Source organism: Vulpes lagopus, chromosome 2, assembly GCF_018345385.1.
Source record: "Vulpes lagopus strain Blue_001 chromosome 2, ASM1834538v1, whole genome shotgun sequence".
Lineage (NCBI taxonomy): Eukaryota > Metazoa > Chordata > Mammalia > Carnivora > Canidae > Vulpes > Vulpes lagopus.
The window spans coordinates 71,296,415-71,319,721 of record NC_054825.1 but is presented as its reverse complement, the minus strand read 5'-3'; the positions used below and the strand labels follow the sequence as shown (position 1 = coordinate 71,319,721).

Here is a 23,307-nt window from a genome sequence, read left to right as displayed (position 1 = left end):
CTACCATTCTTCTTTGTGACTCTTTAAATTTGACTAGTATAGGTATCTCATAAAAGTGGAATCATGGTATTTGTCTTTTTGTGACTGGCTTATTTCATTTAACATAATATCCTTAATTACTCACGTTTTTCTTTAACTAAAAAAATTGGGGGGGGGGTAGGGGCAGAGGGAGAGAGAGAGAATCTTAAGCATCGACTTGGACTTGATCTCACAACCCTAAGAGCCAGAGCTGAAATCAAGTCACACTTAACTGACTGAGCCGCCCAAGTAATCCTCCCTTTTTTAAATTTTTTAATTTTTTAACTTTTATTTATTTATGATAGTCACAGAGAGAGAGAGAGAGGCAGAGACACAGGCAGAGGGAGAAGCAGGCTCCATGCACCGGGAGCCCAATGTGGGATTCGATCCCGGGTCTCCAGGATCGCTCCCTGGGCCAAAGGCAGGCGCCAAACCGCTGCGCCACCCAGGGATCCCTCCTCCCTTTTTTTTTTTTTTTTTTTTTTTTAAAAAGTAATTTCTACACTCAATGTGGGGCTTGAACTCACAACCCTGATATCAAGAGCTGCATACTCTACCAACAGAGCCAGCCAAGTGCCGCTTGTCTTTCTGATTACAGCCATTCTAGTGGATGTAATGTGGTGTCTCACTGTGGTTTTGATTTGCAGTAATGTTGAGCATCTTTACATGTACTTATTGGTCATTTCTACTTTGGAAAAATATCTTTTTGAGCCCTTTGCCATTTGAAAAATGGTCTTTTTGTTTTGAATTATAAGAGTTCTTTATATATTCAGGACACCAGACCCTTATTAGATATATCACTTGCAAGTATTTTCTCCCATTTTGTGTACGTTATTTTCATGTTCTTGATAATGCCCTTTGACATAAAAAAAGTCTATTTCAATTTTTTTTTTTTTGAGAGAAAAAACACATATATGTGAATGATGGTGGTGCGGCAGCAGAGGGAGAAAATCTCATGCAAATTCCTTACTGAGCCAAGCCTGACTCAACGCTTGATCTCACGGTTATGAGATCATGACTTGAGCTGAAATCAAGAGTCAGATGCTCAACTGTCAGAGCCACCTAGGTGCTCCTAAATTTAATTTTTAATTAAAGATGTTTAAGTCTTCCTTATTTAATTTTTTCTTTTGTCGCTTGTGCTTTGTTGTCATATCTAAGAACCTGTTGCCTAATAGAAGGTTATGAAGATTTACACTATATTTCCTTCTAAGAATTTTAAAGTTTTAGCTCTTACATTTAGGTCTTTGATCTATTTTGAGTTATTTTTTATAATGTGATGTAGGGGTCCACAAATTAATACTTTTGCATATAGGTACCCATTTATCCCAGAACCATTTGTTGGCAAGACTATTATTTTCCATTGAATAGTCTTAACTATAAAAAATTTAACCATAGGTTATAGGTTTATTTCTAGACTTTCAGTTTTATTCTGTTGATCTAATGCCTATCCTTATGCCAGTACTACACTTAAATTTTTTTTTTCTATTTCAAGTATAGTTAGCATACAGTGTTATATTTCAGGTGTGCAATAGTCCTACACTGTTTTAATTACTGTAGCTTTATATTAAGTTTTGAAATCAGGATGTGAGTCCTGCAACTTGGTTCTTCTTTTTCAAGATTATTTTGGCTATTCTGGGTCCTTTGCATTTCTATGTGAATTTTAGGCTTGTCCTAACATTTAGCTCGTCCACTTTTGCAAAAATGGCATTTATCATTTTGATAGAGATTGCACTGAATCTGAAATTTGGGGAGTATTACTGTTTTAATGATATTAAGTCTTCCACTCTATGAATAAGGATGTCTTCTCTCTTTTTTAAAAAGAAAGTATTTATTTTTAGAGAAAGAGTGCACACACTAGCTCTAGGGAGGGGCAGAGGGAGAGGGAGAGAGAGAATCTCTCAAGCAAACTCCCTGCTGAGTGTGGAGCCTGACGCAGTGTTTGATCCCACAACTCATGAGATCATGACCTGAGCTGAAACCAAGAGTTGAGTGCTCAACCAACTGAGCCACTCAGGTACCCCAAGAATGTCTCCCCTTTTACTTATAATTTCTTTTTTTCTCTCTTTTTTTAAAATTAATTAATTAATTAATTAATTAATTAATGATAGACAGAGAGAGAGAGAGAGGCAGAGACACAGGAGGAGGGAGAAGCAGGCTCCATGTCGGGAGCCCGAGGCGGGACTCGATCCTGGAGTCAAAGGCAGGTGCCAAGCCGCTGAGCCACCCAGGGATCCCCTCTTTTTTTTAGATTTTATTTCCTTCAGTATTTAGTTTTCAGTATATAAGCCTTTTTTTTTTTTTTTTTTTTTAAGATTTGTTTATTTAAGAGAGAGAGAGAGAGAAAACAAGCTGGGGGAGGGGTAGAAGGAGAAGGAGGTAAGCAGACTCTCCACAGAGTGGGGAGCCTGATTTGGAGCTGCATCCCAGGACCCTGAGATCATGATCTGAGCCAAAATCAAGAGTTGAAGGCTTAATTGACTGAGCCATCCAGGCCCCCCAAGCCTTATACTTTGGTTAAATTTGTTCCAAAGTATATTATTCTTTTTGATGCTTGGTGTTTTTCTTAAATCATTTTCTGATTGTTCATTGTTAGTGTATAGACATATAAATGATTTTTGTATTTTTATCCTTTATCTTGTAACTTCGCTGAGATTGCTTATTAGTGTTTTTGTGTGAATTCTTAAACATTTTCTGTATATAAGATCATGTTTTGGCAATAGTTTTATTTCTTCCTTTTCAATCTGGTATTTTTTATTTTTTCCTAATCATCTTGTCCTAAATGTCCTACAATCTCCAGTACAGTGTTGAATAGAAGTAGCAAAAGCAGACATATTTTCTTGTTCTGAGCTTTAGGGAAAGAGCTTTCACTCTTTCATCATTAAGTCTGATGTTACCTGTGAGAAACATCTGTTTTCAAAAAGTTTTTATCTCTAAGTGATTATAGATCATAGCAATTTGCAGAAATACTACAGAGAGGTATCATACTCTTCACTCAGTTTTTCCCAATGGGTACATGTTCTATATCACAGTATCAAAACTGGGAAATTCACATCTTACAAGGTATATGTATAATTCTGTATCATTTTATCACATGTTGATTGGTAGTGGGTTTTTTAAAAAAATGTTTATTGCCTATATATGTTTATTTTGAGAGCCCACTTTGCTTGGTTTTCCTGTTACGTGTTGCAAGTTTTTTTTTTTTTTTTAAATATTTTATTTATTTACCCATGAGAGACAGAGAGAGAGGCAGAGACATAGGCAGAAGGAGAAGCAAGTTCCATGCAGGGAACCCGATGTGGGACTCCATCCCGGGTCACCAGGATCACAACCTGGGCCAAAGGCAGACACTTAACCGCTGAGCCATCCAGGCATGTTGCAAGTTTTTGAGAAATGGGTGATGGGTAAGAATACTTTGAGGGCACCTGGGTGGCTCAGAGGTTGAGCGTCTGCCTTTGGCTCAGGTCGTGATTCCGGGGTCCTGGGATTGAGTCTTATATCAGACTCCCTAGAGGGAGCCTGCTTCTACCTCTCCCTGTGTCTCTTGCTTTCTCTCTGTATCTCTCATTAATAAATAAAATCTTAAAAAGAAAAAAAGAATAGTTTGAATTATACATTCCACTTAAAGATACTGATTATTTTTCTTAATTTTTAAAATTGTTTCTGTGGTAAGTAGAATCATTTAAATTTGTTTCTTTGATTTTTTTTGATTTTTTTTTTTGTTGTTGTTGTTTCTTTGATTTTGAAATAGAGGGATCCCTGGGTGGCTCAGCGGTTCGGCGCCTGCCTTTGGCCCAGGGCGCGATCCTGGAGACCCGGGATCGAATCCCACGTTGGGCTCCCAGTGCATGGAGTCTGCTTCTCCCTCTGCCTGTATCTCTGCCTCTCTCTCTCACTCTCTGTGTGACTATCATAAATAAAAAAAAAAAAAAAAGAAATAGAATCTTAGGAAGTCCTTGATGATGGGTGGTGATGCTTTTCTCTGAAAAACAATTGTAAAGGCAGTGACACAATAAACTTTAACCTTTGCTGCCACTATTATTTTGTGTATGTGAGGAAAAATTTTTATTTTGATCAAAGTAATACATGTACATCCACATTTAAGTTCTATAATTCCACATTGTGTGTGTGTGTATATATAGGTAATTCCATATATACACACATATGTACTCAGAAACAAAACACCCAGCAGTTTTCTGCCACATACTTCTCTTTCTGATTATTGCTCCCCAGGAAACAAATTATACTTTCAACCTTTCTAGCTTTTATTTCTTCCGTGTTATCTGTTGACTTGATATGGAAGATAAAGACTTGTTTCATTCATGCTCACCTTATACATTTGTGCCCACCCACTCCTTTCCCTTCTCACCTCCTTACTAGGTACAGCTGAAGCTCTGGCAGAGTTATAACAAAAAATTCTAATGGCTTTATATACTATATAGTTTTTTATATTTTTTATATTTATTTATTTATTTATTTTTTATATAGTTTTTTAAAAATTTATTTATTCATGAGAGACACAGAGAGAGAGGCAGAGACACAGGCAGAGAGAAGCAGGCTCCATGCAGGGAGCCCGATGCTGGACTTGATCCTGGGACTCCAGGATCACGCCCTGGGTGTGAAGGCAGGCACCACACTGCTGAGCCACCCAGGGATCGCCTATCTATATGTTTTTTTTTTTTTTTTTCATGAAGCAATTCCTGGGGACCTCCACCTTCCTACTTCATTCTGGGCTGTTTAACCCTTTCTTGGCCTTTTATCATTTTTCTTTTAATTTCTTTTACTTTTTATCACTCTTTTGCTGGAACTTCTGTACCCTGGATCCTGTCTTGGATCTAGTTTTTAGCTTTTTTTTTTTTTAAGATTTTATTTATTCATTCATGAGAAATACAGATTGAGAGAGAGAGTTAGAGAGAGAGGCAGAGACCCAGGCAGAGGGAGAAGCAGGCTCTGTGCAGGGAGCCCAACACGGGACTCGAATCTGGGACTCCAGGATCAGGCCGTGGGCTGAAGGTGGCATTAAACCGCTGAGCCACTGGGGCTGCCCTATTTTTTAGCTTTTTCTCTCATTTTGGTGAAGTATGGTTTATAGTAGCTTCCTGAGAACAGGTGTAGGAGAGATAGTTTACGTATCTGAAAAAGTTTTTATGCTGTACATTTGATTGGTGGCTTATTTGGATTTAGAATTTAAGTTGAAAATAACTTTTCCTTAAAATTTTTAATACTCTTCCATTGTCTTCCAGCTCCCTTCATTATTGAGAAGTTAGTATCATTCTGATTCCTGCTTCTTTATAATCTTTTTTTCCTTATCTGCAGTTTTTTTTTTTTAATCTTATCTCAGGTGTTAAATTACGTGATGACCTGTGTAAACTTTGGTCTCTTTTCATTTGTTGTGCTGCATAATCATTGGGCCTTTTAATCTGGAAACTCATATCTTTAGTTTCCAGAAATTTTCTTATTTCTCTAATAACTTTCTCCTCCATTTTCTGGACTTCTCTTTCTTTTTAATTTTTAAAATTTATTTTTCCTTTTATTTTTTAAAAGATTTTTTTATTTATTCATTCCTGAGAGACAGAGATAGAGAGACAGAGACATAGGCAGAAGGAGAAGCAGGCTCCATGCAGGAAGGCGTGGGACTGGATTCTGGGACTCCAGGATTACTCCCTGAGTCAAATGCAGACACTCACCACTGACCCACCCAGGCATCCACCAGGCTCCTCTTTTTACCTCTAGACTATTAGTTGGATATTGGACATCCAAGCTTGATTCTCTGGTTTTATTGTCTTTTCTGTGTGTGCCTTTATCTCTTTTGTTGTTGTTATTTTATATAAATTTCATTAACTCATTCAATGAATTTAAAATTTTCTATTACTGAGTTCTTTCTCTTTTTGCTTAATAAAAAGATAACTGTGAGTAATGGTGTAAGTAATGACCAGTAGGAAATAAGTTGCTGTTGGGTTATATTACTTCTGATATGTCACTTGTAATTTAATTGGGAAGCCATACAGATACCTTGTGATTATCTCAAATTCAAACTCTTATAGTCAGTATCCAATGCATCAAAGGCTGTGTGCCGTTTGTTAAGATAGCATAAAATGAATAGAGCAAGTGCAATTTGAAGGAAAGTATACATTTGAGAATTCAACACATTGTTTCGTGAGGTGCATTTTTTATGGATCATGCAAAGTAACCAGAATTTTTTTGGTGTAATTTCATAGGATGAATTTTCAGGATTGTCACCATATGAAAGGAAGAGACTGAAGAACATATCAGAAAATGCAAACTTTTTTGCTTCTCTTCAGTTGTCTGAGGTTTGTATGGAGTTTCTTTCTTTTTTTCTTTTTTTTTTTTTTTTTTAAAGATTTTTACTTATTTATTCATGAGAGAGACAGAGAGAGGCAGACACACAGGCAGAGGGAGGAGCAGGCTCCCTGCAGGGAGCCCAGTGTGGGACTCCCTGGAATCACAACCTGAGCCAAAGGCAGATGCTCAACAACTGAGCCACCAGGCACCCCTTGTGTAGAATTTCTGATTAAAAGCAAGATGCCGGGATCCCCGGGTGGCGCAGCGGTTTAGTGCCTGTCTTTGGCCCAGGGCGCGATCCTGGAGACCAGGGATCGAATCCCACATCGGGCTCCTGGTGCATGGAGCCTGCTTCTCCCTCTGCCTATGTCTCTGCCTCTCTCTCTCTCTCTCTCTCTATGTGACTATCATAAATAAATAAAAATTAAAAAAAAAATAAAAGCAAGATGCCATTCTTGCCTGTAGGTTAATAAAATACTCAAAGTATCAGGTTTCATATATCAGATAAGGGATGGTAAAATTAGGAATGAATTTTGCATTTAATAGGAAGAGGTTACCATATTTTATTGATTCTAAGACTTTTTTCATTTTAATGTTTTTGAAATGCTCAATCCCAGGAGCCTGGGATCATGATCTGAGTCTAAGGCAGATGCTTAACTGACTGAGCCATCCAGGCGCCCCCCTTTTTTTAAATCTTAAGGAATAGTAGGTGGAAATATGCTTTGTATAGTGAACTTTAAGGATAAATGGCCAGATGTATGCTAATGTTTTATAATCATTGTGACTAAATGTGTAATTTACATTGTGCTTTCACACTGTGGATAAGTCTTCTATGTGTGAGATAGCTCTTCCTGAAGGAGGTGTGTGGTATTTTCCTTCAAAAGATAAGCCCTTGGCTTTATTAAATAATTACTTGATTTCTTGGGTTACACATTCCCAAATATTCAGCATGTGTTTGCATCTTGAGGGAAGGGAGGGCAACTTAATATGAGGGAACGACATTATTAAGTTACTAAAAGTTGAAAATTAAACAAATTTATTTTTTTTTAAGTTTTTTTTTTTTTAAGATTTTATTTATTTATTCATGAGAATACACAGAGAGGAGAGAGAGAAGCAGAGACACAGGCAGAGGGAGAAGCAGACTCCATGCAGGGAGCCTGATGTGGGACTCGATCCCGGGTCTCCAGGATCACACCCTGGCTGCAGACAGCGCTAAACCACTGAGCCACAAGGGCTGCCCTAAACAGAAATTTAAACAAAGTATCTCTGATTTTTATTTTAGTTAACAGAAATTAAGATTTTTTTTTTAAAAGATTTTATTTATTAATGAGAGACAGAGAGAGTGTGGGACTCCCTGGAATCACAACCTGAGCCAAAGGCAGATGCTCAACAACTGAGCACCAGGCACCCCTTGTGTAGAATTTCTGATTAAAAGCAAGATGCCGGGATCCCCGGGTGGCGCAGCGGTTTAGTGCCTGTCTTTTGGCCCAGGGCGCGATCCTGGAGACCCGGGATCGAATCCCACATCGGGCTCCTGGTGCATGGAGCCTGCTTCTCCCTCTGCCTATGTCTTGCCTCTCTCTCTCTCTCTCTCTCTATGTGACTATCATAAATAAATAAAAATTAAAAAAAAAATAAAAGCAAGATGCCATTCTTGCCTGTAGGTTAATAAAATACTCAAAGTATCAGGTTTATGTTTCATGTCTATTACCAAGAGCAGGTATATCTTAAGGACCTTTATTTCCTATATAGATCTTAGTGTCGATAAAGCAGCATACTTAATATTTTATAAGGTAGTATCTTTATATGTATGTTTTGTGTATTTTGCAGTCAGCTGCAAGGCTCCGTGAAATGATAAAGAGGAGGCAGCCTCCTGCATCCAAAAGGTAAAAGATTTGGTTTATAATGCCTATATGACGATGCATTGTTGAGTTATTTATAATTTGAAAAAAATAGTTACGTGGTAAAATAATAAATCAGAAGACGTAACCTTTTTTTAAAAGATTTTATTTATTTATTCATGACAGAGAGAGAGACAGAGAGAGAGAGAGAGAGAGGCAGGGACACAGGCAGAGGGAGAAGCAGGCTCCGTACAGGGAGCCTGATGTGGGACTCCATCCCAGGTCTCCAGGATCACACCCCAGGCTGAAGGTGGTGCTAAACCACTGGGCCATTGAGGCTGCCCCCCCCCCTTTTTTTTTTTTTTTAAGATTTATTTATTTATTAGATCACATGCTGGGGGTGGGGACGGCGGAGTAGAGGGAGCAGCAGGGTCCTGCAGAGCAGGGAACTCAGGTGTGGGGCTCAATCCCAGGAGCCTGGGATCATGATCTGAGTCTAAGGCAGATGCTTAACTGACTGAGCCATCCAGGCGCCCCCCTTTTTTTTAAATCTTAAGGAATAGTAGGTGGAAATATGCTTTGTATAGTGAACTTTAAGGATAAATGGCCAGATGTATGCTAATGTTTTATAATCATTGTGACTAAATGTGTAATTTACATTGTGCTTTCACACTGTGGATAAGTCTTCTATGTGTGAGATAGCTCTTCCTGAAGGAGGGTGTGTGGTATTTTCCTTCAAAAGATAAGCCCTTGGCTTTATTAAATAATTACTTGATTTCTTGGGTTACACATTCCCAAATATTCAGCATGTGTTTGCATCTTGAGGGAAGGGAGGGCAACTTAATATGAGGGAACGACATTATTAAGTCACTAAAAGTTGAAAATTAAACAAATTTATTTTTTTTTAAGTTTTTTTTTTTTTTTTAAGATTTTATTTATTTATTCATGAGAATACACAGAGAGGAGAGAGAGAAGCAGAGACACAGGCAGAGGGAGAAGCAGACTCCATGCAGGGAGCCTGATGTGGGACTCGATCCCGGGTCTCCAGGATCACACCCTGGGCTGCAGACAGCGCTAAACCACTGAGCCACAAGGGCTGCCCTAAACAGAAATTTAAACAAAGTATCTCTGATTTTTATTTTAGTTAACAGAAATTAAGATTTTTTTTTTAAAAGATTTTATTTATTAATGAGAGACAGAGAGAGAGAGAGAGAGGCAGAGGTACAGGCAGAGGGAGAAGCAGGCCCCATGTAGGGAGCCCCGTATGGGACTCAACCCCGAACTGCAGGATCAGGCCCTGGGCTGAAGGCAGGTGCTAAACTGCTGAGCCACCCGGGCTGCCCAGAAATTACAATTTTATTTATAGAAGTATAATATAACTTTTCTGGAAACTATCAAAGTAGGATTACCTGCAGTAGAAGTTACACCTTTTAATTTATAATAGTATGTTTGATTAAATGTTTAATATTTAATCATATAAACTCATTAGCAACCTGGTCCAAGGTATCAGAATGTCAGTACTTTAAGAATGTTAATGCCCCATACTGGGGCTTAAACTACTGACATTTGGCTTAAACTCATGACCTTGAGGTCAAGACCTGAGCCCAGATCAAGAGTTGGATGCTTAACCAACTGAGCCACCCAGGTACCCCAGTCCTTTAGATGGTATTATTTACTTGTCTTTATTATTGATAGTGTGTTTGTTTCATGTCTATTACCAAGAGCAGGTATATCTTAAGGACCTTTATTTCCTATATAGATCTTAGTGTCGATAAAGCAGCATACTTAATATTTTATAAGGTAGTATCTTTATATGTATGTTTTGTGTATTTTGCAGTCAGCTGCAAGGCTCCGTGAAATGATAAAGAGGAGGCAGCCTCCTGCATCCAAAAGGTAAAAGATTTGGTTTATAATGCCTATATGACGATGCATTGTTGAGTTATTTATAATTTGAAAAAAATAGTTACGTGGTAAAATAATAAATCAGAAGACGTAACCTTTTTTTTAAAAGATTTTATTTATTTATTCATGACAGAGAGAGAGACAGAGAGAGAGAGAGAGAGAGGCAGGGACACAGGCAGAGGGAGAAGCAGGCTCCGTACAGGGAGCCTGATGTGGGACTCCATCCCAGGTCTCCAGGATCACACCCCAGGCTGAAGGTGGTGCTAAACCACTGGGCCATTGAGGCTGCCCCCCCCCCTTTTTTTTTTAAGATTTTATTTATTTATTCATGACAGACAGACAGAGGGAGAATGGCAGAGACACAGGCAGAGGGAGAAGCAGGCTCCATACAGGGAGCCTGAGGTGAGACTCGATAATCTTAAACTTGTTGTTCCATGTCTTCACAAGTATTTGGTGTTGTCAGTGTTCTGGATTTTGACCATTCTAGTAGGTGTGTATTGGTGTCTCATTGTTCTTTTAATTTATATTTCTCTGATAACATGATACAGCATCATTTCATATGCTTATTGCTATCTAGATATTACCTTGATGAACTATCTGTTAAGGTCTTTGGCCCATTTTTTCCCCCTTTTTATTTTTATTTTTATTTTTATTTTTTTATTATTTTTTAAAATTTTATTTATTTATTCATAGAGACATAGAGAATGAGAGGCAGAGACACAGGCAGAGGGAGAAGCAGGCTCCATGCAGAGAGCCTGACATGGACTTGATCCCGGTTCTCCAGGATCACACCCTGGGCTGCAGGCGGCACTAAACCGCTGCGCCACCGGGGCTGCCCTTTTTCCCCCTTTTTAAAAATTTCCCCCTTTTTTAAAATTTTAGTTAAAAAAAATTCTCCTTTTTTTTTTTTTTTAAGATTTTATTTACTTATTTATTCATGAGAGACACAGAGAGAGAGGCAGAGGGAGAAGCAGGCGCCCTGCAGGGAGCCTGATGCAGGACTCCCATCGCGGGACTATGGGACCATGCCCCGAGCATGCATGCCCTGAGCATGCATCAGGCAGATGCTCAACCGCTGAGCCACCTAGGCGTCCCTCTATGATAACTTCCTTTGCTTTGAAGTCTGCTCTGTCTGAAATTAATGTAGCTACTCCTGCTTTCTTTGGATTTGTTTTAGCATGGTGTATTTTTCTCCATTCATTTACTTTTAATCTTTGTATCTTTATTTTTTTAAAGATTTTATTTATTAATTCACTCGATCCTGGGTCTCCAGGATCATGTCTTGGGCTGAAGGCGGCGCTAAACCACTGAGCCACCCGGGCTGCCCTCTTTGTATCTTTATATCTAAAGTAGGTTTCTTACAGCAACATATGTTTGGGTATTGTATTTGATCCATTCTGACAATCTCTTTTAATGGTGCACTTAGACCACTGATATTCAAAGTGAGTATTGATAAATTTGGTTAATTATCTACCATATTTGTTTATGTGGTTATTGATATATTTGTATTTCTATCTATTGTATTTGTTAATATTTTCTGCTTATTGCCCTTGTTTTTTGTTCCTATTTTTGCCTCTACTCTTTTTCTGCCTTTTATGGTTTTAACTAAACTTTTTTCTTTTTAAAGATTTTATTTGGGGATCCCTGGGTGGCGCAGCGGTTTAGCGCCTGCCTTTGGCCCCGGGCGCGATCCTGGAGACCCGGGATCGAATCCCACGTCGGGCTCCTGGTGCGTGGAGCCTGCTTCTCCCTCTGCCTGTGTCTCTGCCTCTCTCTCTCTCTGTGTGACTATCATAAATAAATAAAAATTAAAAAAAAACTTTAAAGATTTTATTTATCTGAGAGAGAGAGACAGAGAGATCAAGAGCAAGCAAGTGAGGGGAGGGGCAGAGAGAGAAACAGACACCCTGCTGAGCAGGGAGCCCAACTTGGGGCTTGATCCCCGGACCCTGGGATCATGACCTAAGCCAAAGTCAGATGCTTAACTGGCAAGCCACCCAGGTCCCTGAAACATTTTATGTGATATCATTTTCTTTCCTTTCTTAGGATATCAGTTATACTTTCCCCCCCCCTTTTTTTATGTGAATGCCCTAGAGTTTACAATATATATATAACTAACACAAGTCCACTTTCACCTAATAATAAACAACTTCACAGTGTGAGTGGGGTATAGTGAGTACCTTTTAATAACAAAATAATCCTAATTCTCCTTTCTTGTTCCTTGTATTGTCATTCATTTCACATGTATAAACAAACATAAGTGTGTGTATATATATGTGTATATATATATATATATATATATGCGTAGGTGTATATATATACAGGTATGCATAAGATATATATATAAGTGTACGTAACCAGATACATTGTTGATATTGTTATTTTGAGCTAGCTGTTAATTAAGAATGAGAAAAATAAATTTTTTTTACCTTTATTTATTCCTTCTTTGATGCTCTTCCTTTCTTTTTGTGGATCTGAGTTTCTGATATATGTTATTCCTCTCTCTCTTATTTTATTTTATTTTATTATTATTATTTTTTAATGTTTATTTTTATTTTTTTTAATTTTTGTTTATTTATGATAGTCAGAGAGAGAGAGAGGCAGAGACACAGGCAGAGGGAGAAGCAGGCTCCATGCACCGGGAGCCTGACGTGGGATTCGATCCCGGGTCTCCAGGATCGCGCCCTGGGCCAAAGGCAGGCGCCAAACCGCTGCACCACCCAGGGATCCCACTCTCTCTCTTATTTTAAAAAGATTTTACTTATTTATTTATTCATGAGAGACACAGAGAGAGGGAGAGGCAGAGAGACAGGCAGAGGGAGAAGCAGGCTCCATGCAGGGAGCCCGATGTGGGACTTGATCCTGGGACTCCAGGATCACACCCTGGGCTCAAGGCAGGTGCTAAACTGCCGAGCCACCCAGGGATCCCCTGTTATTCTTCTCTTTAAAGTACTTTAAACATTTCTTGTAAGGCACATATACTGGCAACAAATTCTGTTTATTTATTTATATATTTATTTTTTTAAGTAACCTCTATGCCCAGTGTGGGGCTCAAATTGATGACTGCAAGATCAAGAGTTGCATGCTCCACTGACTGAGCTTGCCAGGTGCCTCTCTCAACTCCACTCTTGATTGCATAGTTTACAAAAGGATGGATGTAGTTCTTATCTTGTTTGCCTATAGGTAAGGTGCTTTTTTCCTTCTGGTGTCTTTCAGGATTTTTCCTTTCTCTTTGATTTTCTGTAGTTTGGAAATGAATGGCCTAGGTGTAGTTTTTTTGCTTTTTGTACTCTGAGCTCTTTGGATCTGTGCTTTGGTATCTGACATTTATTTGGAGGTAATTCTTGGTTACTATTTTTCAAATATATCTTGTGTTTTTCCCTTTTACTTATCCTTCTGGCATTCCCATTACGTGTATGTTATACCTTTTGTAGTTATCCCACAACTCTTGGATACTCAGGGTTTTTTTTTTTTTCAGTCTTTTTTCTCCTTGCTTTTCAGTTTTAAGGTTCCTATGGAGATATCCTTAAACTCAGGTATTCTTTCCTTAGCAGTGTCTTATCTACTAATCTCATCAAAGGCATTCTTCATTTCTCTTAGTGTTTTTGATTTCTAGCATTTCTTTTTGGTTCTTTCTTTGGATTTCCATCTCTCTTCTTATGTTGACTATCTGTTCTTAGATTGTGTTTAATTTATCCATTAGAGCCCTTAGCATATTACTTTTTTTTTGCATATTAATTATAGTTGTTTTCAATTCCTGTTCTGATGAGGGTGCCTAGGTGACTTAGTTGGTTAAGCATTTAACTTCTGCGCAGGTCACGATCTCAGGTTCTGGCATCAAGCCCCACATTGGGCTCTGTACTCAGCGAGGAGTCTCCTTGTCTCTCTGCCTCTCCTTCTGCCCCTCCCCCTACTTATGCTCTCTCTCATTCTTTCAAATAAATGAAAAATTTTAGAAAAAGTTTAAATTTCTGTTCTGATAATTCCAATATTCCTGCCATGTCTGGTTCTGAAGTTTGCTGTGTCTCTTTAAATTGTGTTGTCTTTCATTGTGCCTTGTAATTTTTTTCTTGATAACTGGACATGATGTACCAGGAAAAAGGAACTGTTGTAAATAGGCCTTTAGTAGTGTGTCAAAGGGGAGAGAAAGCTGTTCTATAGTCCTGTGATTAGGTCTCACTCTTTTAAAGGAGGCTTTGTCTTTGGATAGTGAACTTCACGAGTGTTTTAGTTTCTTTCCTCCCCACAATAGGTGGGAGAGGATGATTAAGTGTGGGCTGGAGTTGGGTATTTCCTTTTTCTCATGTTAAGCTCTGATAATACCTTGGCAGGGCAGGCTCTGGTTAAGTAGTTCTCCAGAGAGCACACCTTATTAAGAAGAACAAAGTGCTCTGGTGTATTTCAAAATGGTCCTTTTCCCTCTCCTACTGTGGGAAGCATGAGGGGATTTTTCTCTGATACTTACTGAAGACCTAGTTGAGTTCCCAGATGTAAATCTCACAAAATAGTGGGGTGAGTCCCACTTGAGGGTTTTTTTTTTTAAAGACTTCCTTTTTTTTTTCTTTTTATTTTTTTTAGAGTAGTTTCTTTTTTATAACAAAACTGATAGGAGGGTACAGAGGTTTCTTGTATATTCCTCTACTCCTACATATGCATAACCTTCCCCGTTATCAACATCATTCAGCACAGTGGTACATTTATTAATAAGGATGAATCTACTCTGATACATCATAATCCCCTAAAGTCCATAGTTTGCCTTAGAGTTCACTCTTGTACATTGTGTGGCTTTGTACAAATGTATAATGACATATATCCATCATTTTTACCACCCTAAAAATTTTCTGTGTTCTCTCTGTTCATCACCTTACCACCTTCAACCGGGCACTTATCTTTTTATTGTCTGTATTTATAGTTTTGCCTTTAATAGAATGTCATGTATTTCAGATCATACAGTATGTAGCCTTTTTATATTTCTTTCTCTTAGTAATATGCATTTAAGGTTTCTCCTTGTCTTTCATGGCTTGATAGCTTGTTTCTTTTTAGTGCTAAACAATATCCCATTGTTTGGATATACTGTAGTTTATCTGTTCAGTAAGTGGAAGACATCTTGGCTGCTTCCCAGTTTTGACAGTTGTGAACAAAGTTGCTGCACGTTTTTGTGTGGACCGCTATGGAGTGTTTAACTTGTCCATGCTGACTGAGTCTCCAGTAACTGGTCAGTTATAGTTTTCCTACCTTGGCATTTGTTTCCATTGTGGTTTTTGTTCTTCACTTTCCATTTCAGTAAGCCATGACTCTATATTTGTCTATTTCTCCGGTGTTGAGTCTAGCAGTTCATACTGTGTCCTTGCCTCTCTTAAGGATCCTAGAAGAGTTACTGATTTTTTAATCTATTCACCTTTTAACTTGAAAAGAAAGAGTGGTGAATTTCAAGTTCCTTATATGTGGAACTGGAAATTGAAAGTTTTGAACTACTTTTTTAAAATGAAAAATTAGTGCATTAAAAAGTAGGGCATGTATATGATTTTAAAAAGTAAACTGTATGGAAAGAAATGCAGTGAAACATTTAAATATCTTTTTCATTTTAGATCTTAGTTCTCCAGGCCTTCTCTCTAGAAGAAACCACTGTTAATAGGTTCATGTATATTCTTCCATAGGTAATCTTAGCATGTACAAATGTATGTGTGTACATAACTCTTTTCTAAAAAAACAAATGGAAGCATATTCAACATGTGCTGGACCTTGTTTTTGCTTCTTATATCTTAGAGTTCATGTCATATCAGCATGCAGAGATCTATTTCATTCTTTTAATGGTTATATATTATTCTGTTAGAGATGTATGCCATAATTTATTTTAACACCTCTTACCTCACCATGATGGAACATTTATTTATGATTTTATTTAAAAGCATGGAAATATCATAAATGTTCAACTAAGATCAATGTGGTTATGTATATACATCCATGTAATGTGAGTATATCTATGAGGTACATTCCTGGAAGTTCTCTCCTTAATAAATTCATACAACTCGTATAACGAATTTTTTCCCATGCCTTTAGGAAAAAGCCTAAGAAGAGAGAAAATGAGACTGGATGTAGAAGGTCAATGAGACTACTAAAAGTAGATCCTTCAGGAGTGTCTTTACCAGCAACCCCAACCCAGCCGACAATAATAGAAGATGAAAATGTAAGAAAGGGTAAAAACAGTATATTACTCAATATACTACTGAAAAATTTGAAATGTTTGAAACTAGATTAAAAGGACACTAAATTATGCTTAATTTGTACTTTGTTAATATAATACTTGACTGTTTCTAGATTACTGAATAGGATTTCCAAGTGTAAAGATTAGCTTGGATTCTGTTTTTCTGCAGGCTTACCTGCTGTGGAATTATGGACAAATTACTTAACCTTTCTGAGCCCCAGTTTCCCCATATTTAAAGTGGCAACAGTATAGAAACCTAAAAGAGGTGTTGTGGGAGTTAATTGAAATAGTATCTGTAAAGTTCCTTATACTGTGTTAAGGGGTGAGTGAGTAATCAATAAATGGTAGTATTAATGTAATTAATAATGCATAGTATGTGATAATGGTGATAGCCCCTTGCTGTAGTATAACTTCGTACTATCAGTGAATAGAAAGAGTTTTATTTACCAAGTTTATTGTCTAAATAAGATGATAATTATATTTCTTATTCAAGAGCACCCACTGTTTTTAATATCATATCTAAGTGCTTAATTATAAATTGGAATATAGCATTAATTAGACTGGTGCTTTGGGAGCTAATTGCAAATTAAAGTGCTTAGGAAGAGTAGCTTTTCAGTTTTTCTGAAGCCTCTACCCATGATAAATATATTTACATTGAGCTCATTAATGCCACACAGCTGAAGATCAGTACTTGTGAAATGATACTTATACTTATTGCATGTGATGTACTTGTTGTATTTTCTATTCTTATTCATTAAAACATTGCTGGTTGTGATATATTGAAAAGATTTTATTTATTTTTTAAATTTATTTATTCATGAGAAACACAGAGAGAAAGGCAGAGACATAGGCAGAAGGAGAAGCAGGCTCCCTTGATGTGAGACTCGATCCTGGGGCCCAGGGATCATGCCCTGAGCTGAAGGCAGAGCTCAACCACTGAGCCACCCAGGGGTCCCTGAAAAGATTTTATGATCCATGGCTGACAATGTGTGATTTAAAAAACACTAGCATAGAATAATTTTACTCTGAGTAATGAAATTGAACTGATCTGAATCAATTCCCAGCAGTTCCTGTTCTTGGCAGTATAACTTTGGACAAGGTAACTTCTCTAAGTTTCATTACAATCTCTTTAAAATGTAGTATCTCATTCACTGAATGATTGTGATGATTAAATGGGGTAATATGTGTTATTAGTGTACAGGATATATCTGGCAATTGAGCAACTGTTTTGGAGTGCTAATGATGTGTCGTCACCTGTATTGTTGGTAGTGAAAGTAAAGTAGTGAAAAATTTACATTCTAGGGCACAGCAACAGTCAATCTGTTTTATTTCTCATTTTATTCTTTATTTTCTTATTTTTTATATCAGCCTATGTTACCTCCTGGGCCTTTAGAAATGACTCCTGAAAATCAAGATGCTGACAGTGAGCTATTTAAAAGATTTCTACAGACTTGGGCAGAAGTGAGCAAGGTATCACTTGGGAGGGCTTACAGCTTTTAGAATTATCTGTTAAGGAAGTTTCAGTACATATATTAATTTAGTATTTGGTCTTTTTCATTGTTTTAGACAAGTGGTAAAAATACTGAGAAGGACTTCCCTAACATTAAAAGGTGAGTTAAAATCCCTTGCCTTTGTTTTATGTTTTCTTCAGTCTTTAAATTATAAAGACTATATACCATCCCTGGAAGTTTTGAAAATTAGTTGAAAAAAGTATCTGTAATATTTCCACCCTAACAACTGTTGTTTTTATGTGTCCTTTCAGGTATGCAATACCATTATGATATAAGCTTCATAAATGCAGAGATTTTGTCTCAATAACCAAAACCAGTGCCTGGTGCATACTATATATTCACTCATTATTTAGTAAATGAATGAATCCATGTGCATTTTTAGTTTATTGTGTTCTAATGTATATATAAATTTGCATTATGCTTTGTCTGTAATATAGTGAAAAATATTAATATGTTATTAGTCTTTAAATTTATTGGATATTGCATACGATCTCATTTAATAGGTGATATTTATTTAACCTTTTGTTACTCTGTTGGTAGTTGGAATTGTCAATTTAGTGTGGTTAGTTGTGTATTTAGTTATTTGTGTGTTTATGTATAAGTGTATACGTGTGATACTGGGTTAATTCTTTAGGATAGATTCCTGAAGTGATATTAATGAGTCAAATATGGTGGACATTTTGTGGCTTTTAGTATACATTGTTGAATTGTTTTCTAAACTCTTTTTTTTTTCTTCTGAAAATCTTATATAAATTTACTCTGCCACTAGCACTGTTAATGAATATATATGTTTAAATGCAACCTGCTACCTTTTATGAGTAAAAAATAGTATCCCATTGTTTAATTTAATTTCTTTGGTTACTAGGAGGTTGACTATGTACTATCTATTTTTTGAATCATCTTTTTAGTTATTTTGATCACTGATTGGTTTTACTTCTAAAATTTAACTTCTTTTCTCAGCTATAAAGCTAATTTAAATGGCATGGTCATTAATGAAGATACTGTTCGTAAAGTTACCAAAGGCTCAGTATTCTCTGTGGCTCTCCACCCATCAGAAATTAGAACTTTGGTAGCAGCTGGGGCCAAATCTGGGCAAGTTGGACTTTGGGATTTGGTAAGTTATTAATTTTTTGAAGATAATAGTTTTTTTTTTTCTTAAAGGTTTATTTAGTTATTTGAGAGAGAGCGAGAACACAAGCAGGGGAGGCAAAAGAGGGAGAGGGAAAAGCAGGCTCCCTGCTTAGCAGGGAGCCCCATGTGGAGCTCTGTCCTAGGACCCTAGAATCATAACCTGAGCTGAGGGAGATGCTTAACTGACCAAGCCATCCAGGTACCCCTGAAGATAATAAAGTTTGACTGAAACAATATACAGGAGAAGAGCTTAGAGCCATGTGTTTTTAGATGTTACTTGAGATTCATAGTTTTGTACTGTGTGCTTTCAAATTTTAGAAATCGAGAAATTTTAGTTGGCTTTCTAGAACTTGAACATTTTTAATTTGAATATTTTTAGTCATCTGAGCATAAGTTAATTGCCAGGAAACTGTTAAACCTTTAAACATATATATGAAAAGATCACATGAAATTCTCGGTTTTCAAACTATGTTAATCTTTAAAAAGAATCAATCAATTAATTAATTAATTAAATTAATTAGAGTGCGTGTGCGCACAAGTGGAGAGGGCAGAGGGAGAGGGAGAAGCAGATTCCCAACTGAGCTGGGAGCCTGACATGGGGCTCCATCCCAGGACTCTGGGATCATGACCTGACCGAAGGCAGACACTTAACTGACTGAGCCATCCAGGTGTCCCTCTAATTATGTTTATTTTTTTTATTTATTTTTTTTTTTTTTTTATTTATTTATGATAGTCACAGAGAGAGAGAGAGAGGCAGAGACACAGGTGGAGGAAGAAGCAGGCTCCATGCACCGGGAGCCCGATGTGGGATTCGATCCCGGGTCTCCAGGATCGCGCCCTGGGCCAAAGGCAGGCGCCAAACCACTGCGCCACCCAGGGATCCCTCTAATTATGTTTAAAATAAAGTTTCCAAGCTGGAAAATATCTTCTCAGGGGTCTGCTTAGGATGATCCCATTCATTTTCTTTTTTTTTTTTATGAGTCACGAATGGATGCTGAATTCTATTCACTGTAGATATAATTCTGCATGGATTGCTTTTGGTGTTTACAAAATTGAGAAAAGCCAGGATCCCTGGGTGGCGCAGCGGTTTAGCGCCTGCCTTTGGCCCAGGGCGCGATCCTGGAGATCCGGGATCGAATCCCATGTCGGGCTCCCGGTGCATGGAGCCTGCTTCTCCCTCTGCCTGTGTCTCTGCCTCTCTCTCTCTCTCTGTGTGCCTATCATAAATAAATAAAAATAAAAATAAAAAAACAAAAAACAAAAATAAGAAAAGCCAAGTTAATGTTCTCTGAATTTATATTCTAACTGACAAAGTAGAACAAAGACCTGAAAAATACCAAAAGGACAATTAATGGATATGAAGACACTATGGTAGCTTGAAGCTGGTTCAGGTTAATAAATAGATTTTGTGAGAAGAGAGAAATAAATTCCAAATTGCAAATTCTCTCTTGTTTTTGGAACATAAGTTCCTCCTTATTTGGATAAAGTGTTATTAATGAGGGTGGGAGATGAAAGTATTTGGTAAATAAAACAAGTAGAGAAGTAGGAAGAGGACTAAAAATAGTATAAGGTAGTACAATCTAAGAGATGGATTTCATGCATCGGAGTTTGACAAGGCTTCTTGCAGGTGAGTTAAAAAGAATGGGAGTAGAGAAAAGGCCATTGGTTTTGAGAATGGAGTACCATTAGTGAGTTGAGAGAATAGCTTCAACAATGAGGAAGGAACACAAACTGAGAGAATAAAAAAGAATGGGGTAGTGAAAGAAATGAAAGCAATGGATAAAGTTCAGTGGTTGAAGAACTTTGAAAAGGAAAGAATATAAAATTAGCAGTCAAGTGAAGATCTTTTCAAGGTAGATTGATTTGTATACAATTGAATTGACATGTATAAAAGTCCCTTTGTCATGTCTTTCCAGGTGACTCCAAAATCTGTATTACTAGGTCTCTATAGTCTACTATCTCTATCAGCCTTCTAATTTTCCTAGACATTTGGCTTAACAGCTTGAGGAAATCTGAAACCTAATACTTCTGTCCTTTGCTCATCCCCCAACTCCCTTAGTTTTAAAAAATTAACTTTATTAAGACATTATTTATATATTATAAAGTTCATGTTTTAAATGTACAACTCAATGATTTTTTAATAGGTTTACTGAGTTGTATAACTATCTTTATACTCCAGGTTTAGAACATTTTCATCAATCCTGGAAGTTTCCTCTTGGCTGACATTTAATCCCTCAGTTAATTACCCTCATTCCCAGGCAGATCTCCATAAAATTTGTCCTTTTTGAACATGTTATGGAATCATACAATATGTGGTCTTAAATGTTAACTTCTTTCTCTTAGAATAATGTTTTCAAGGTTCATTTATGTTTTAGTATATATCAGTATTTCATTCTTTTCCAATTGTTGAACAATATTCTATTGTTTGTCTATACCACATTTTGTTGATCCATTTTATCACTTGATAGATATTTGGGTTGTTTCCACTTTTTGGCTATTCTGAATAATGCTACTGTAAACATTTGTTTTAATTTCTCTAGGGTAGATACCTAGGGATAGAATTGCTGGGTCTTATGGCAACTTGTTAACATTTTGAGGAATTGCCAAACTGCTTTCCAAAGCGATTGCCTTGCTTAATATTCCCACCAGCAATATATGAGGGTTCTAATTTCTCCACATGCTCACCGGTGTTTATTATTATCTGTCTTTTTGATTATAGCCTTTCTGGTAGGTGTGAAGTGGTATCTCATTGTAGTTTTGATTTGAATCCTAATGACTAAAGAGGTTCAGCATTTTTTCATGCCATTTGGGTATCTTTGGTGAAATGGCTATTCAAATCTGTTATCAATTTTTTTATTAGGTTTTTTGTCTTATTGAATTTTAAGAGTTTGTAAATTCTAGATACAAATTCTTTATTAGATATGTTTTGCAGATATTTCTTTTAGTCTTCTAGTCTTTTTTAATGCTTTTTTTCTCTTTAATGCTTTCTTTTGAAGTGTAAAAGTTTTGAATTTGTATGCTGTCCAATTAAAAAAAATTTTTATAATATTTTTTTATTTATTTGACAGAGTGTGCACAGCAGGGGGAGTGGCAGGCAGAGGTAAAGGGAGAAGCAGGTTCCCCACGGAGCAGGGAGCAGGGAGCCCAATGCCTCCATCCCAGGACACTGAGATTGTGACCTGAGCCAAAGGCAGACGCTTAAGCAACTGAGCCACCCAGGCACCCTGAATTTATCAAAAAATTTGAATGGATTGTACTTTCGTGTTATATCTTAGACATTTTTGTCTAGCCCCAAGTATTGAAGAACTTTTGTGGGGTTTTTTTTGTCCTAAAATTTTTAGTTTTTCCTTTCACATTCAGTTTGTTGATTCATCTTGAGTTGTTTTTTATATATGGCGCGAGATAAGGGCCCAAGTTTTTTTTTTTTTTTGTATGTGAATATTCAGTTGTCATTTTTTGAGAAGAATATCCTTTCCCCCATTGAATTGCCTTGACAGTCTCTCAGTTTTTCCTCTTTGTCAGATTCCTAGTGTCACCTAGAATGAAAAGTTGAGCTATCCTTTATTAAGTCACTCATTTACCCATTCATTCCTTCATTCTTTCCACATTTATTGAGTATTTTGTGCTAAGTAATATTCTAATGATACCCCAGCCATGAGACATTTGTGAGCAAAGACTGTCTCTGCCCTCTTAAGAGTTTAGAATTTAGTGGCCAAGTCAGCATTAATGAAATTATGGCCAAAAAAGTAATTACATATTTGGTAAGTGGAGTGAATTGTATACTGTGATTAATGGACTGAAGGAAAAGTAGTGTTAATGAAAACACAAGACAGGGCGCTGGCCTAATTTGGAGGATTAGAGAAAGCCTTCCTGAGGAACTGAGAACTGAAATGAGATTTTTTTTTTTTAAGATTTTATTTATTTATTTATTCATGAGAGACACAGACTGAGAGAGAGAGAGGCAGAGACATAGGCAGAGGGAGAAGCAGGCTCCATGCAGGGAGCCCGATGCGGGGCTCGATCTCGGGACCCCAGGATCAAACGCCTGGGCTGAAGGCAGGCACGAAACCGCTGAGCCACCCAGGGATGCCCCCTGAAATGAGATTTGAAAGATAAGTAGGTATAGACCAAGTAGAGAAAGGGGGAAGAGTATTTCAGGTACGGGGAACAGCATGTTCCTTAGGCAAGGGAAGCCTACCTGATACATTTAAGGACCTGAAAGAATATTTGTGTGGCTGGGGTATAGATAGCAAAGGAGTGAACAAGAGGGATGAGTAAAATAGGAGGAAGCTGTAGAGGTGGGCAGAAGCCAGATGTATATATGTTTTTATAAGTTTTGTTAAGAATTTTGATTTTTATCCTTAAAGCAGCAGGAAGCCATTGAAGAGTTTTAAGCTGG

At 37.2% G+C, this 23,307-nt stretch overlaps 1 protein-coding gene across 2 annotated transcripts in view; it reads left to right on the top strand.

The window, feature by feature from the left end:
- The window catches only part of WDR76 (WD repeat domain 76), a 55,403-nt gene that overhangs the window by 5,705 nt on the left and 26,391 nt on the right, over positions 1 to 23,307 (top strand). For both annotated transcript variants that reach the window (XM_041743231.1, XM_041743229.1), the window contains 6 exons: positions 6,234 to 6,326; positions 8,149 to 8,204; positions 16,122 to 16,248; positions 17,635 to 17,736; positions 17,833 to 17,876; positions 18,738 to 18,891. In XM_041743231.1, coding sequence (XP_041599165.1) covers positions 6,234 to 6,326; positions 8,149 to 8,204; positions 16,122 to 16,248; positions 17,635 to 17,736; positions 17,833 to 17,876; positions 18,738 to 18,891 — 576 coding nt within the window. The remainder of the gene's footprint in view (positions 1 to 6,233; positions 6,327 to 8,148; positions 8,205 to 16,121; positions 16,249 to 17,634; positions 17,737 to 17,832; positions 17,877 to 18,737; positions 18,892 to 23,307) is intronic.